The 14431-nt window shown below is 38.3% G+C and overlaps 1 protein-coding gene across 2 annotated transcripts in view; it reads left to right on the top strand.

Annotated features, from left to right (window-relative positions):
• Nucleotides 1–14161, top strand: part of vwc2l (von Willebrand factor C domain containing 2 like) — a 33283-nt gene extending 19122 nt beyond the window's left edge. For both annotated transcript variants that reach the window (XM_015053223.1, XM_015053224.1), the window contains exons 3-4: nt 3628–3757; nt 9833–14161. In XM_015053223.1, the coding sequence (XP_014908709.1) occupies nt 3628–3757; nt 9833–9981 (279 nt within the window). In that variant the 3' untranslated portion in view covers nt 9982–14161. The remainder of the gene's footprint in view (nt 1–3627; nt 3758–9832) is intronic.
• Nucleotides 14162–14431: the final 270 nt, after the last annotated feature.

The raw sequence follows: 14431 nt of genomic DNA on the forward strand, positions 1-14431 counted from the left end.
CGTGTCATTTAGAATATAGAGGAACTTCGTTATGTCGATGATTTTTTTTTTTTTTTTTTTTGCACACTTTAAATTATAGTTCTGTTATTCATTTTTTTGTCTGTTCATATATTCCTTTGATTTTTTTTTATTTTATTTTATTTTTTTTATTTAGCCATTAAGTTCTAGCTTGGATTCTTTCCAGAGATCATGTCTATAAAGGTGAAAATAAAATGAAAATAAAAACAACCAAAACTGTTCAAGCACTACTATTTCAAAGACAAAAATAAGAATACGGTTGTTGTATGCATTTGTATTCAGTCTCCCTAAATCAGGACTTATACGCCCGTCTCTACAAGCTTGTAAGGTTATTTCGCTGTAAGGTCGACTACAGTTCAAGTCATATTTCTCAAGCCTTTTACATCATCTTTTTTTTTTCTCCAGCATTGGGTTTTTATTTATTCAGTAATTCTGTCCAGTTTCCCTGTTTCTGCCAAAAAAAAAAAAAAAAAGCCTCCCAAGAGCAAGATATTGACACCACAGTGCCTTATGGTGGATATGGTGTTTGGTCAATGTGTTATGAAGTGTTCGTTTTCTGTCACACATAGCACCTTTGGTCTTATTTGACCAGAGTGCCTTCTTCTGCATGTTGCTGTGTAACCTACATGGCTCGAAGTACTCTGCAAACAGGACTTCTAACACATTTGTTTTTACAACTGCTTTCTTCCAGCCAAACCTCTATAAAGGCAAATTTGTGGACAGATCCCCCCCACCTGAGCTGTGGACGTCTGCACATCCTGGATCTTGCTTCTTTGATCAATACTCTCCGTACCGTTTCTGTCATTTTACCGTCATAATCTGTACATTACAATATTGTTTAAAGGTTAATTCATTTCTGTAGATTAGTTACACACGGACTGAGGTTTTCTGGCCCTTTGATGTTACTTATGATTTTTGTTCTTACAGCTAATAGAAACAATATTTGAGATAAGACTTTTATATCCAGGGAAAAGTATAATGTTTAATACTGGAACTACAAGGACATACATAATGCAAAATACAAACAGAATGTAAAACTGGTGTTCACAAAAGCAAAGAAGCAAGACCCTAGAGATAGAACTTTTTTTTTTCCAACAAAAAAGATGACTTTAGACTTATAACTACAACCACATGACAATACAGTCATAATCCACAAGGACATAAAGAGCTAATTAAACATTAAATCACTAATTTACATAAACCTGTGCTGTGCAGCTATTGTTGCAGTTGCTTGCATTTTTAGTAATTTTGTGGGAGTTACAGTATCTGACATAGCTGATGACATAAACAAAATGAATAACTCATCAATCCCCAAGCACAGTGTCAGTGCTGCAACATGGTCATTTTCTTGCCAACGGACTTCTTGTTGCCAAAGCTAGCAGCTGTTTACCCGATAATGACAGAAAATAAGAGTAAGAACAAGCCTATAATTGCAATAATTCATACCTCTTATATTGCAAAAAGTATTCCCTCTTGACCGTTTCCACATTTTGCCAGATTCAAACGAAAAACTTAAAATGTATTTAACTGGATTTAAAGAAGTAGACCGAGACAAACATGATGGTGAAGTGGAAGAATACAGCCCTACAGCCCCCCCTTCCCCCCCCCCCACTTGCTTAAGCCTACTTTTGAAAACAGGGCCTGGTTTTTCATAACACTTCACACAATTAGCACAACACTGCAGATTATTAAAATGGAAGACTTCAGTCAATACTACAATTTCTTACAAAAACCTTATTTTCTTATCAAAACCTCCAAAACCTCCACCATATGATTTGACTCTGTTTGATTCAGTTGAACACTCCCATGTTTATCTTAAAGCCTCTTTAATGTTTATGCACAGAAAGTGTAAAAATAATTCCACCATCCCCACATGACACCGGTTGTACAGACCAGTGGATTTATTTGCCTCACAGTTTACTGTAATGGCCCAAGTCCAGAAACATATATGACAATAAGATCCACATCTATCCACCTAGTTGGCCACAGTGCCTTGACAACTATCCAGGCAATGTTTTCATTAGCAAGGCAAAGTCCCTTTGGTTTGCAGCAGTCATAATATCGTATAGTCTGTTCAAAAATGTAAGAATGAGGTCAGTGTTGTAAGGACCAAAGTTGGCATGACAATAGAGGACAGCTTTCTGTGTTAGGTCTGTACAAAGGGGTAATGTTACCCAGGCTTCTTGGCCCTGACAGTGACAGAAGCCCTGTGGCCAATGATATTCCTTCTTTAATCTCCATGTTTATTTTTTTAAGGTATGTTATACTGTCTAGTGACCTGATTTGTGTGTCCCTAGCTATTTAAATATGTATGTGCACACCTTGCGGCAGTGTTTTAACAATTGGATCATATTGGAAGTAACATTATGATTGATTTCAGTGTCAAAGCCATACAAGCTCGTTTACTATTTTGCAGGGTTTTTGATCCTTGACTGTTCGACTGTCTTATGATTTGCCTCAGCAATCATCCAAAACTGCAATTATTCAGAGTGTATTTAAAACTTTGAACAAATAATACTCTTAAAAACATATCATTAGCATTTAACTCTACTAGAGAATATTTAACAAATCAGTTTTTGCCATAGATTCTCAACTGGATTTGACTGCATTGCAGCATAAGATTATCCCTTGGTCTAAATTATTCAATTGTAGCTTTGACTGTTTTGGCTTGTTCACCTGTTGGAAAGGCAACTTCAGCCTCAGTCTAAAGTCTGTTAGAGTTTCTGGTTTTCTCCCAGTGACACCCTGTATTTGTCACCATCTCTTTTCCCAGATCCTCTATTCTTTTTTGAACAAAGGGATTCTCACACCGTTAAGGCTCCCATATACATTAAACACATTTACAATTTACACATTAAACAAAAAGTATCAGATACTTGCGATGTACAAAGGAAATAATATTTTTTGTTGTGCAAACATAAAAAAGTGGCATGCCCGTATGTATTTAGCCATCTTGAAAAGAAAAATCTGTGCAACCAGCTGTTTTCATATTTCACCTAATTTCTTCTACTTCCTGGTTATGCTCTAATTTGTATCTGTTTAATTAGTAATGTGTAATTTATTCTTAGTTTATATTCTGTTGGTCTCTGTGGAATTATCATGCAATAAAAATGCTCTAATGATGCACCCAAAATAAATGCATGTGCCTTTCCTAAAGGTTGTTTTGCCTCATGTACAATAAAACGTTAGAATTTCTAACATTTTTGAACACAGCAGAAACTCTCTTGATCCAAAATGATTTTTTTTTTTAATTACACTGAGTTTGTTGAAAATAGATCCTTGACTATCAATTGTGTTATGCCAGACAATCGAATGTTATTTCAAGGCTTTGCTTCACTCTGATTTCTACTGTTGCAGTAAAGAGTAACACAAAAACTGAGACACACAAAAAAAAATAGAAATTTTTCCTCACTTGTTTTTCCAGGGCTGAACAAAAGAATTATAAATTTGATTCGAGTATTCTTTTCTTAATTTATCATTTGCCTTTCAGAGTTCAGCAACCTTTGTTTTAATTGTAGCACACACTCATGCATGCCAAAAACACATTCATTAAGGTAAAACCAAATGAATCATCTGACCCAGATTTCTTCTCTCTTCCTCTGCCCACAGCCGTCGCCCTGTGAATGGTGCCGCTGCGAACCAAATAACGAGGTGCACTGTGTGGTGTCCGACTGCGCTGTCCCAGAGTGTGTCAACCCTGTTTATGAGCCGGAGCAGTGCTGTCCCATCTGTAAACATGGTAAACATTTGTCTTGACATTCTCGGGAAATCGGCGCGCATTAGATTTCCTTAGAGTTATTAGGTTTTCCTTAAACCAGTGAGAGCAAGTTTATCTACAGCGTCGCCAGATGATTTTTATGCCCTTAGAAGATGAGGACGTAATTGATGTTTTATGTATTAAAATTATTACCTTTGGCCCACAAGACTCTAATGAGCAGTACTAGTTTTAATTATAAATGACACACTAAGCAGAGTAAACATTAGCCCATTGATTAAAGGCGATGGTACGAAGGACTAATGGGTCCTTGGAGGGCTTTTTATCTGCAAGCGCCCAGGCGCCCTTGTCACATACAGCCAATCTCTAAATTAGAATTATAGGATTCCAATGGTTCATTGACTATTTTTAAGGCGAGGTGGGTGGCTTCCCTTAGCAAGTTCCAATTCCTGAGGGACAGATGGAACTTTATGACTAAAGTCAAGCTGTTGGAACCATCGCACGCAAAGGGCACTTTGGGTAATATCAAATTCATAGCCTGAACACGATGCTGCATTCATAAAGAGAATGCGTTTGGAACTAAAATACATACAGGTGCATTTGAAAACCGATGCTTCCGTAGCAGTTGACCTGCATTTTGTCAAGACAGCCCACATTTCCTTTTACACTAAGTATTTTGTTTATGTCCACTGTGTGTAGCGATAATCCAACACATCTTTTCTCACACAAAAACGCCTACAGTAACAAGGCTGCCGAAGCTGCTTGAGGAGATCTAATTCAGCCTGACAGGACACAATGACACCCTTGGCATTTCAGGGAGGGCCTGCTGTTTGCAGGTGCCCCAAGGGTGTTTGGTCAGACTCTGGGATACACATAAATCTCAATACAAGTGGAAGGCTTGGGGATGTGAAGAGAGGACAAAGAGGGGTGATGTTTAGCTCTCACTTCTTGGCAGAGAACAAACAAGTGGGATGAAGTCATGCTTGAGTCAAACCACCTGTCAGGGTGAGGCATGCATTTTTCTAAATAATTACACTGCTGTGCAAAAGAGCTCAGTAAGCACTTTTTTTTTTTATTCATTAAACTATTTATTTGGCAGAGTGGAGCAAGACGTTTTGTTGTTCTGAGCAATATTTATGCATCCTTTACTATGGAAGATTCTTACCTTCTAGTTTGAGACCAGAGTCTGAAAGTATTTTTCAATTAAATGTTTGCTTGGCAGAATGTTGCTCTTGCCTTTGTGGCTTTTGAAGAGGCAAGAGCAGCATAGGATTCTCATAATACAATAACCTGTAACTATACATGGACAAGAAACAAAAGTAAAAATATAACATTATCTAATTGGTTTTGTATAACAGAAAGCAATTAACACTTGGTGAGATTGATGAGATTGATGTGTAATGCTCCTTTAGTTTCCACACTATAACTGCCTACACGTTTTTGCAAAGGTTGATATTTCAAAACATCTAACATTGTCTTTTTTGTAAGTTATGGAAAAGTGTTGGGCCTTTTTTTTTTTAGCCAGTTGACTAGCATTGGACAAGTGGAAATGTGAGAAGTGCAGCTCAGGTCTGTGCTTCAAATAACCATGGAAAAGACTGGTCTCATTTGCGCTGTTTTCTGGTACTCTTCGTTGTACAATTTTTACTGTTAATTATTTATTTATTTTTTTTTTACCTTTTTAGAAGCCTGTAGAGATCATACACATTCAGACTTGGGTCCTTTAAAGAAAAGAAACAAAAATTGTGTCAATAGTTTAACTCACTGATTTGACGATAAGACACAGCAGTGGGTCCAAGAATCATCCTTGTGAGCTAGTAATGATGATGCTGACTGATTAAAAACAACAACTGAAAGAAAAAAAAAAAAAAAAAAAAAAAGCTTCCCGTCATATTTTCAATGAGACAAAAATAATAACATATGCTGTTGTAAAACAACAGCATATGTTTTAAAACATTTATTTAATCACCTACATCAGTATAATGCTGTGAAGATAATGTTGAAATCAGCCCAAAGCAGTAAGGTCAAACCATGGGTTGTTTTAGAACTGAATGTTACCATACATCAAAATCTTTATGACAAAATTTTTAATGGATATGTCGGTTAATGTGGCAGTACTTGGCAGCCTCACAGAACTCACTTGCATATTTTTATATTGTAGTTCGGTGAATAAACTCTGCTTTTAATGATTAAAACTTATACTGGGATGTTGGCATGGCACCAATTGCTCCATTGACTGTATGTGGGGGGGAGGGGAGGGGGGACAGCCATCACAGAAAAGCTCTTAGTGTTGTGAGGCAATGGAGAAGAAAGACTGTATTCAAGCTAGACACCAGAGGTGACATCGGTCAAAGATAACAATCCGTAAAACAATGAGAACAGAATTTGCTAACCGAACAGACTATACAATGCCAAAGGTATAAAAAAAATAACGTGTAAAAACCAGGAACTTTATTTACCCTCAGCAAGTAAAGGACAGATCCAGGGCAGGTGTGACAGTTAGCAAATTGGAACAAATTAGGTGTGAAGGGGGAGCAAAAAGCAAGAGCAACATGAAAGGAAAGCAGGGAACATGCAATAAAAATGAATAACGATGACAAAAAAAAAGTAAAATAAAGAGGATTTCACGAAAACAGATCCAGACAAAACACAATTAATCTAACTAATTTACAAGAATTAATATAAAATTGGGCGCGGTAACCACAACCTGCAAAACAAATACAATTCCTTTACTTTTCACTCAAAAAAAAAAAAGAAGTAAAGATATTGGTATTAGTAAATATTAGAATAAGAGGAGAGGTATTACCCTATTTGGATTGCTGTAATCCTACTTTATAAAACAGTAGACCCATGCCTGTGGGTCTCACTGTATTGCCACAGCTTTGATTATTAAGATGGAGAGCTTGAGCACATCTTTTATGGTTTTCTTCGCTAAAAACTATAACTTATCATTGTATAATAGGTAATATGTATTTAATAGTAATATATGTATTCATTCAGCAAACAGGTCAGGTAAATATGCAATTATTCTGCTCTCACAAATTGGCAACAACTGGTGAGCACTTAAGAGCAGCGATCAAACATCCTTTGTGGAGGAAAACAGGAAGCTGAAACTGTGTTCTTGTGTCCCTAAGCCTGTCTGGCTGTAAAATGTTAACACTTGGCAGCAGCACTGGTCACACTCAGCCCACATCAACCTCAACTGAGTTTGTCCTGTAACCTGTGCCAGCTGTCTAGAGGTAGATCAATGGGAGTTAAGACTTGGCAAGCACTTTCAGTGTCTCCTCTAAGCTCAGATCAAAGGGACCTTTACCAGGTCAACATCCTCCACCCAACCACCGAATAAGATTGAAATTATCTATGCTAAGGCGTAAGAGGAAGATGAGAACTCCTGGTAGACATTGTGTTCTTTTGGCTTACTGTTCAGGGATATTTACTTCATTTCCACTTGCTTTTTCCAAATATGACTTTAGTTTGAGGGAAACTATTGGACTGTTAGGCTGCAAAAGTCTCATATTTCTTAAACTAACTATTAAAAATATTTAGAAGAAAGTGCAGACACAACATTTTTTGTCTAACATGAACAAGGACCAAAAGCCTTGAAGTTTATTTGTGGCTAACATTATGTACTGGATCTGGTGTGTGCAGGGAACCAAAACTGACTCTGACCTGTGGGTCAAAATTATTTTAAAGGAGTAGTGTATTACCCAGGCACATAGTGTCATTTTATAGCACTACCAAGTAACTATGTTACCTTCGGTTGGTATAAAATTGCTGTGTACAACAAACCTGACAAAAGAAATTTTGACATCTTAAAATGACCTCTGTACCTTTAAGAAACTCTGACATTCTCCGACACATCCTTAAGCACGTCGTCACAACACTTCTCGTTATGCTGTTTACAACTTCTTAGGAGCGTTGGACTGAGAAGTAATTTACACGATAAGTTCAGCAGACCCTTAGTTCTACCAGGTGTTTGCTAATTGCTGCTGCCACTAGTCTGGTGGAGTTGTGTGGGGGAGTCACGGGGAGAGGTGCTCTGCGAGGCGGAAGCTCAGCTGGAGACTGCAGCTTCGAGGAGGAGTGTTACAGAAATAGATATCCCTAAATAGCTGCCACGGGAGATTCAAGAATTCATGAAGCATGCATGAAAAAAATCAAAGCGCAGAAATGTTTTTGAAGAGGGAATAACTTCATAACATGAATAACCTTATAACATGAATCCAAAGATTATTTATTCACTTTGATTTTTGAAGTTATGGTTAGGGCAGAGGCCTGATGGATTACAAATATATATATTTTTAAGTTAATCAGTATCATATTGTTTTCATAACACAGCTACAAATAGACTTAGACAAACAGACTGACCACTTTGTTAGGTATACATTTTTAACTGCTTGTTAACACAATTAGTGAATCGGCCAATCATGGCACTTCAACTCAATGCATTTTGCTGGTGCCTAATGACTGGTCAGAGTTTTTAGAAAATGCCTTGTAGAAAAATCTACAAGTATATTTATGCACAGGGATGAAAATGACCCACAAAATAGCAACAAGTGAGCTGCATTGGTTTTATGCACCAATGATGTCAGATGAGAATAAACAGAAGGCTTCAGGAGTATCATACACAACGTAACAGAGCTAAAAAACAAAAATAAAACTATAACTCATTTCATGAGTATTTAATAAAGTGTTCTCCATTAACCTCCACAGTCACCACATCTTAATCCAAAAAAATGCTTTCTTCAGAAAAATATTTCTGACACCTGGTTTAATGTAAACTGTAAACCAGAACTAATTAATTAATTCTGACGTTAAAGTGGGGTCCAACATGGTACTAGCAAGATGCAGCTAATAAAATCGCTGGTGAGTGAAAACCTTTTTGTTTTTCTAAAATGGTTGAAAATTTCCTCCTCCAGCTTCCAGACATGTGGCAGGTACACGGACAGGAACCATGTAACTTTTCCAGCTGACAGCCATTTACACCTCTCACATTAGATTATCTCACAGTAAATCAGTTTTATAGGGACACTAAAATGACTACTGGCCCTGAAAGAGACTCTGTCTTCAAGAGTTATGACACATTTTGGTTTTTTTTATAGTAAGTTATAGAGGAGTCTTCACTCATGCAGGTTGTACAGAGCGGGATGCTGAGAGCAATCTCAAGTGATTGTCACACCATTTGAGCTGTTGATTACTTTGTTCAAATGAGTAAAACTAGGTAAATGCTGCACACCTTCTACTTATTTTGTCTCACGGGGGATGGGGAGAGATACCTTCAGTTCACCTTTAGGAATGGTAAAAAAATAAAACAAACAGGGAAACTGCTCGGTTTTTACCTGTAACATCATGCAGGTCGCAGCAGATTTAGCCTACAAGAAAACATTGTAATCTTTAAACAGTATCTGCCTATGTACCACAGCTCAGATTACCAAATACATGGGAATGGTGTGTGTTCCTGTGGTACACAAGCACATTTTAAAAAGGAATCCTATCAACAAGATGGAATCCACAAAGGTAAATCCTACTGAGCTTTAAGGATAAATCAGATGTCAAAATTAATCTGAGTACTTTATTGCCTTGCAAGTGTGTTCTTGCATTTGTAGGAGGGGAAAAAAAAAAGAAAACTATAAGGAGTTCTGTGGCTCTTTCATACAGAAGTGAAGTGATTAACACCAACCCTCCCTCTGCCCTCTCAAAGCAGCTTTCTCTCTCTTCCTCTGCCTCTCTTTGTGCACTCCAGCCTCTCAGTGCTGCCAAGCCAGCGCCTGGCAGGCTCCTCTGCTCGTGGCGCATTAGGATGCAAAGCGCTCCATGTCGAGGGAGAAGGGGAGACTAACAAAAGCGCTTTAGTGTTGCAAAAACAAGCCCATCGGTGCGTGCCTGTGAAAAGATCTGTGCGTCTGCTCTGACTCCCCTAACTACCCCCACCCCCTCACCCCCCAGTTCTCTGCATCACTCCACCACCCCTTCTGCAAAGAGAAAGCTCTCGGGGGAGATGCATCCATTTCTTGTCGTTCTCACTCCTCGTTTCCTGTGTTTCTACCTCCTTTTCCCTATCCCCCCCCCCCTCCCCCTCCATTCCTTCTCATGCGGCAGGTCCAAATTGCTTTGCCGGAACGACGATCATCCCAGCCGGAAAGGAAGTAAAGGTGGACGACTGCACCATCTGCCGCTGCCACAACGGAGACTGGTGGAAGCCGGCGCAGTGCTTGCGGCGGGAATGTCTCAACGGCCAGTCTTCATAAAGAGAGACTCCACTGCGGATGGTGAATAAACTCAGGCGACGCTCTGCCTACTGCGCCATTTTATATGATTGACAGGGCATGAGCACAATTCCTACAACAACAAAAAAAAAAGAGTATAAAGAAAACCAGAGACAGTGTAGAATTGAAGAGATGCTCTCACGAACTTCACACAAATAATTTTTTTTTTGTCAGTGAGAAGATAATGGAACTTGTCACACGGCTGTTCCCGCCCTGCAGTTTTACTCGGCCTATATATTTTCAAAAGTTGACTCTGCTGCTTTCTCTCAGAAACTTTCTAAGCTTCTTGAACTCTTTCCTATCCACCGGCAATGTTGAACTGCTCATGTCAAGTTTCTGTATGTATGTCATCAGCTTGTTGTTACTATATGTTCTTCACGGCCACGCTGGTGTTGTAAAGTTCGAACAGCAAGAGGAAAAAAAAAAAAAAAAAAAAAAATTAAAACACACTTTACTGAGCTTTTTTATGTTCTCCTGGTTATACTAGGATTACCACTGCAGATAAACTTGGGCTCCCCAACTTCCCTCCGAGAGCTTGTTTACAAAAGGCACATTAACGTTTGTCTTCATAAGACTTTTTAAAATCAATGTGGCTGTTGCTCATCTCTACCCTGTCAATGTCATATTTCATAAATCACAAAACCCAGTTTTTTTCTTTTCTTTATTAGTATCCCATTACTTTGTGCCGTGTCTCTGTGTAAGAGCAGCACAAACTGAGGAGATCAGCATTACCACGTGTAGCTGAGGCGCAAGCAAGATGGCAGCCACTGCAACCCTTTTGATGAGCAGAAACTGCAGCCCTTCCTGACCAACTGGTTTCATTGTTTGTTTGTTTTTTTTTTCATTTCTCCGAGCTCCAGATCCGCCAACTAACTAGCTGCTTGAACTTGTTATCAAAGCACTTAGCGAGCCAAGAGCAGCCCGCTTTAATTTTCCTTAATCAGGAGTATTCTGTAATAAATCATCCAGCTGGGTGCTTGGCGAAGCCTGCTTGCTGGGCACATTTAGCATGAACCGGCACACAAAGGGGGGGAATCTGCACATGGTGAAAGCGCTTTTAAGCAGCATTCACAAGTGTGATGTCCATGTGACGATGCAGCCGTGTCATTCATCCACTGTCTCAAGACATTTTTTCGTTCTGCACTCACTGAGGAGCATTAACCACATGCATAAGGCGCGCCGAGATACAGAGCTCTAAAATGTAACACAGATTTTCGTTCCGCTCTCTCTTAAATGCACCAGAATGTCTCAGCCAGTGTAGAGCAGCTGTGTGGCCATCGCAATAAAAAAACAGCAAGGCTAATATATTGAAGTGCCTTACCAGGCACCATAAACATAAAATCTTTCACTTGATAAATACTTCTCATTAATCCAAAGGTGATTTTCCGTATGCTCCCGCCATTCATCACAAAGATTTTTTTTTTTCCCCGAGTTTCAAGAAAATCTGTTTCCGTTAACCTTTTAAACCCCATTCCTGTGCAGTGATGGATGAGTTGCTTAATAGCAGCTTCTAGCCCTGTGTAATGAGACAGCAATGAACAGAGGATTAAAGACCTGTGACTAAAGAGGTATGTCACCTTAAAAGGCATTAAAACTAATTTTAGAAGGATCCCAAAGTATGGATATCTGCTGCATGTCTTGAAACTTGAAATTGGGTAAAGTTCGGTTTTAAAGAGGCTGTTAGGAATCTTTGAAATTTATGTTAAAAGGTTTTAAGCAGCTAATGTCTTACCAACAGCAAAGAAATATCTTTGCATCGTCATTTAGTGTAAACCCAGATTATTCAGTCACAGAGACTGAAGTTAACAAGAGACCCAACATCAAATTAGATCACCTTCTTAAAACAATTCTCAAAAACCTCATTGCAGTTTATGTAATTGTTATTTTATGAAGCTTGAAATCGTTATTATCATCACTCTTGCATTATATGGTTATTTTCACAAAAGCCAATGAGTATTTATGCAGGAAATAAAGGAAAGAGATTAGGTACCACCAATATTGTTCCTACATGAAATGTAATGAAACAAAAGTATTTCTGGTCCGAGTAATTACCTAATAGTAAAGTAAGCCCTGTAAAAAGTTATGTAAAAATGTTCACTTAAATTTACATGTTTTTGATTTTTACTATAGTTTTTAGTCTTTGGTAAAATAGCACTTACACAAATTACTACAATGGTGAAGTTGCTTTACTGTTGGCCTGTCGTGTACTAGCCGTTACCTCGAGCCTTTGTGATCGACCAATCTGGGTTTACACTAAGTGAAGCTAACGTGAGCGTCAACTACGGTAGGTAAGATTTCTGCTCATAACTCAGTAAAATAACCCCGTTTCAAAAATCCAGGGTCATCAACTTAAATAGATAAGAGATTTTAGGTAAGATTCTTTGAAGAGATCATCAGACTTCCACTGTAAAAGCCCAACAAGATATTGTAGTGATTTTGCTGCAAAATATAATTCTATAGCTCTTCAAACAGCCTATAGTGTCTTCACCTACTGTACAACAATAAAATGTGATATTATGAAGACAAATAGAGGAACATTAAAGTTTAATTAGGTAGAGTCAATAAAATGACTTTGTATTTTTATTTTATTACTTGCAATGTGTTTAAACTGATATCTACAGTCGCTGTATGACAAGCTGTCAAAAAGGGAATGGAAAAGGGCAAGATATATATAAAACCCTAAAAATTACTTAATCCACTCCCACAGCATGAGAACCAACCTAGCTTTAAAAATACAGCACAAACACCCAACAATATGCCATTATTTGCACCTCTTAATACATTTTTCTTGAGGTAATTAAGTCCTCTGTGATATAAAATACCTCACAGCTGTACCACAGGGGATTAATATAGTTATCTAATCCCATCATCTCAAGTTGTACTTAATTTTTGATTTTAAGGCATCGTTCAGTTGGTCTATGCAGCATTTTCCAATTATCTTTCTAGCTACACTGTCTCCTTTTGTTCACAGATGCAGACGTCCCAGGGAAATTAACTAGCTGGTGAATATGCTGTTTCTCTAAATTGCCAAGTCTACTGGAGCTTAAGGCAGTGGTTTGTTTCACGTTAACTTGCTAATATAAAGCCTTCACTGATATCTACAGTCACTGCAACACAAGCATCACCCGCTGTCATGCATTTTTAACATTTGAATCAAAATGCAGTACATCATCTCAATTTGAAAAACTGGGGAAAAGGCTAAAATGCTGTCGTTTTATACAACTGCCTCAAAAATGGCTAAGAAAACTTAAAACCAGTCTCTTGTGAAACAGTATGTAGTAAATATTATAACTAAAATTCCACAGTGCTGCATCCTAAGCACATTACCAAAACTGTCCCATTTCAGGAATCAGCTAAAATGGCAGACTGATTTTTTCTACAAACTCTCACAACAATCTGTATGACTTCAAATAACAATGCTAACACAACTTCACACACCTTTACTTTAAAAAAAAAAGTACCATACTATCTAAGAGCAACAACAGAGTTTGCATCATTTTCATCTTTTAGCTGTTTTGATTTAGTATCTTTCGTTGTGCACAGACAGAGCTCATCTATCTGGCGAGAGGTCTGCAGGCTCATAAAGCAACGCTGACACGAATGGTTTATCAGCTGCAGCCTCTGTGCTCCAGACATTTCAGAATTATGAAAGGGAATTCATTCATCATAATTACTTTAAATGCCATCTAATTATTCAGCTTTTAGATGTGTCCAAAACAGGGAGGAAAAAAAGAAAATGCTAGGATTACAGGTCAAAGCCGAGACTGACTGAACAGAAAGAAAGAGAGTTCAAACTGACAGCACCGCATACTGTATGGACAGGACTCAAAGGCTACGCTGCCACCACAGATGCCTTATTGCTACTGTTCCAGATAAGATTCACAAAGTATGGCCTTTGGCAAACACACAGACTGAACAGCTCTGGACTTTTCTAAGTGCTGGCTTGTATCATTCCTCCTTGCTGTGATTCACTGTTAGATTTTACCCCCAAAACTATTCATTGTTTTATCCTCCGACGTTCTAGAAACAGCCAGTGGGTTCAACACGAGTACAAGGACAAGAGCAGTTCATTCACAGCCGAAACTCAAGAGGCTGGATCTAAAAATACACAGGCATTTGATAAAGGTAAAAAGGGAGAGAGAGAGAGAGAATGAGAGAGAGAGAGGGGGGGGGAAGAGAGAGAAGATGCAAAAGTGGTGGATATGATTTGCACACGAAAGCTACTTGATCCTTATTGCAATGTGACATTGTAGCTCACTGTAGTCCTTGCTCTCACAAATGCATTTCCAACGCCTCTGAAGCGCACAGCTTTTAGCAAACTAAATTGGATGAACAATGGTTTCTCATTTTCTTGATTTGGTGAGCTGCTCTCATTGCCTGAGCTGGAAAGTAGAACGACCGAAGGTGAAGTGGTTGTCAACAGAAAGTAAAA

This window comes from Poecilia latipinna, unplaced genomic scaffold (genome assembly GCF_001443285.1).
Source record: "Poecilia latipinna isolate Pla-1442-1.1 unplaced genomic scaffold, P_latipinna-1.0 Scaffold1169, whole genome shotgun sequence".
NCBI classification, from domain to species: domain Eukaryota; kingdom Metazoa; phylum Chordata; class Actinopteri; order Cyprinodontiformes; family Poeciliidae; genus Poecilia; species Poecilia latipinna.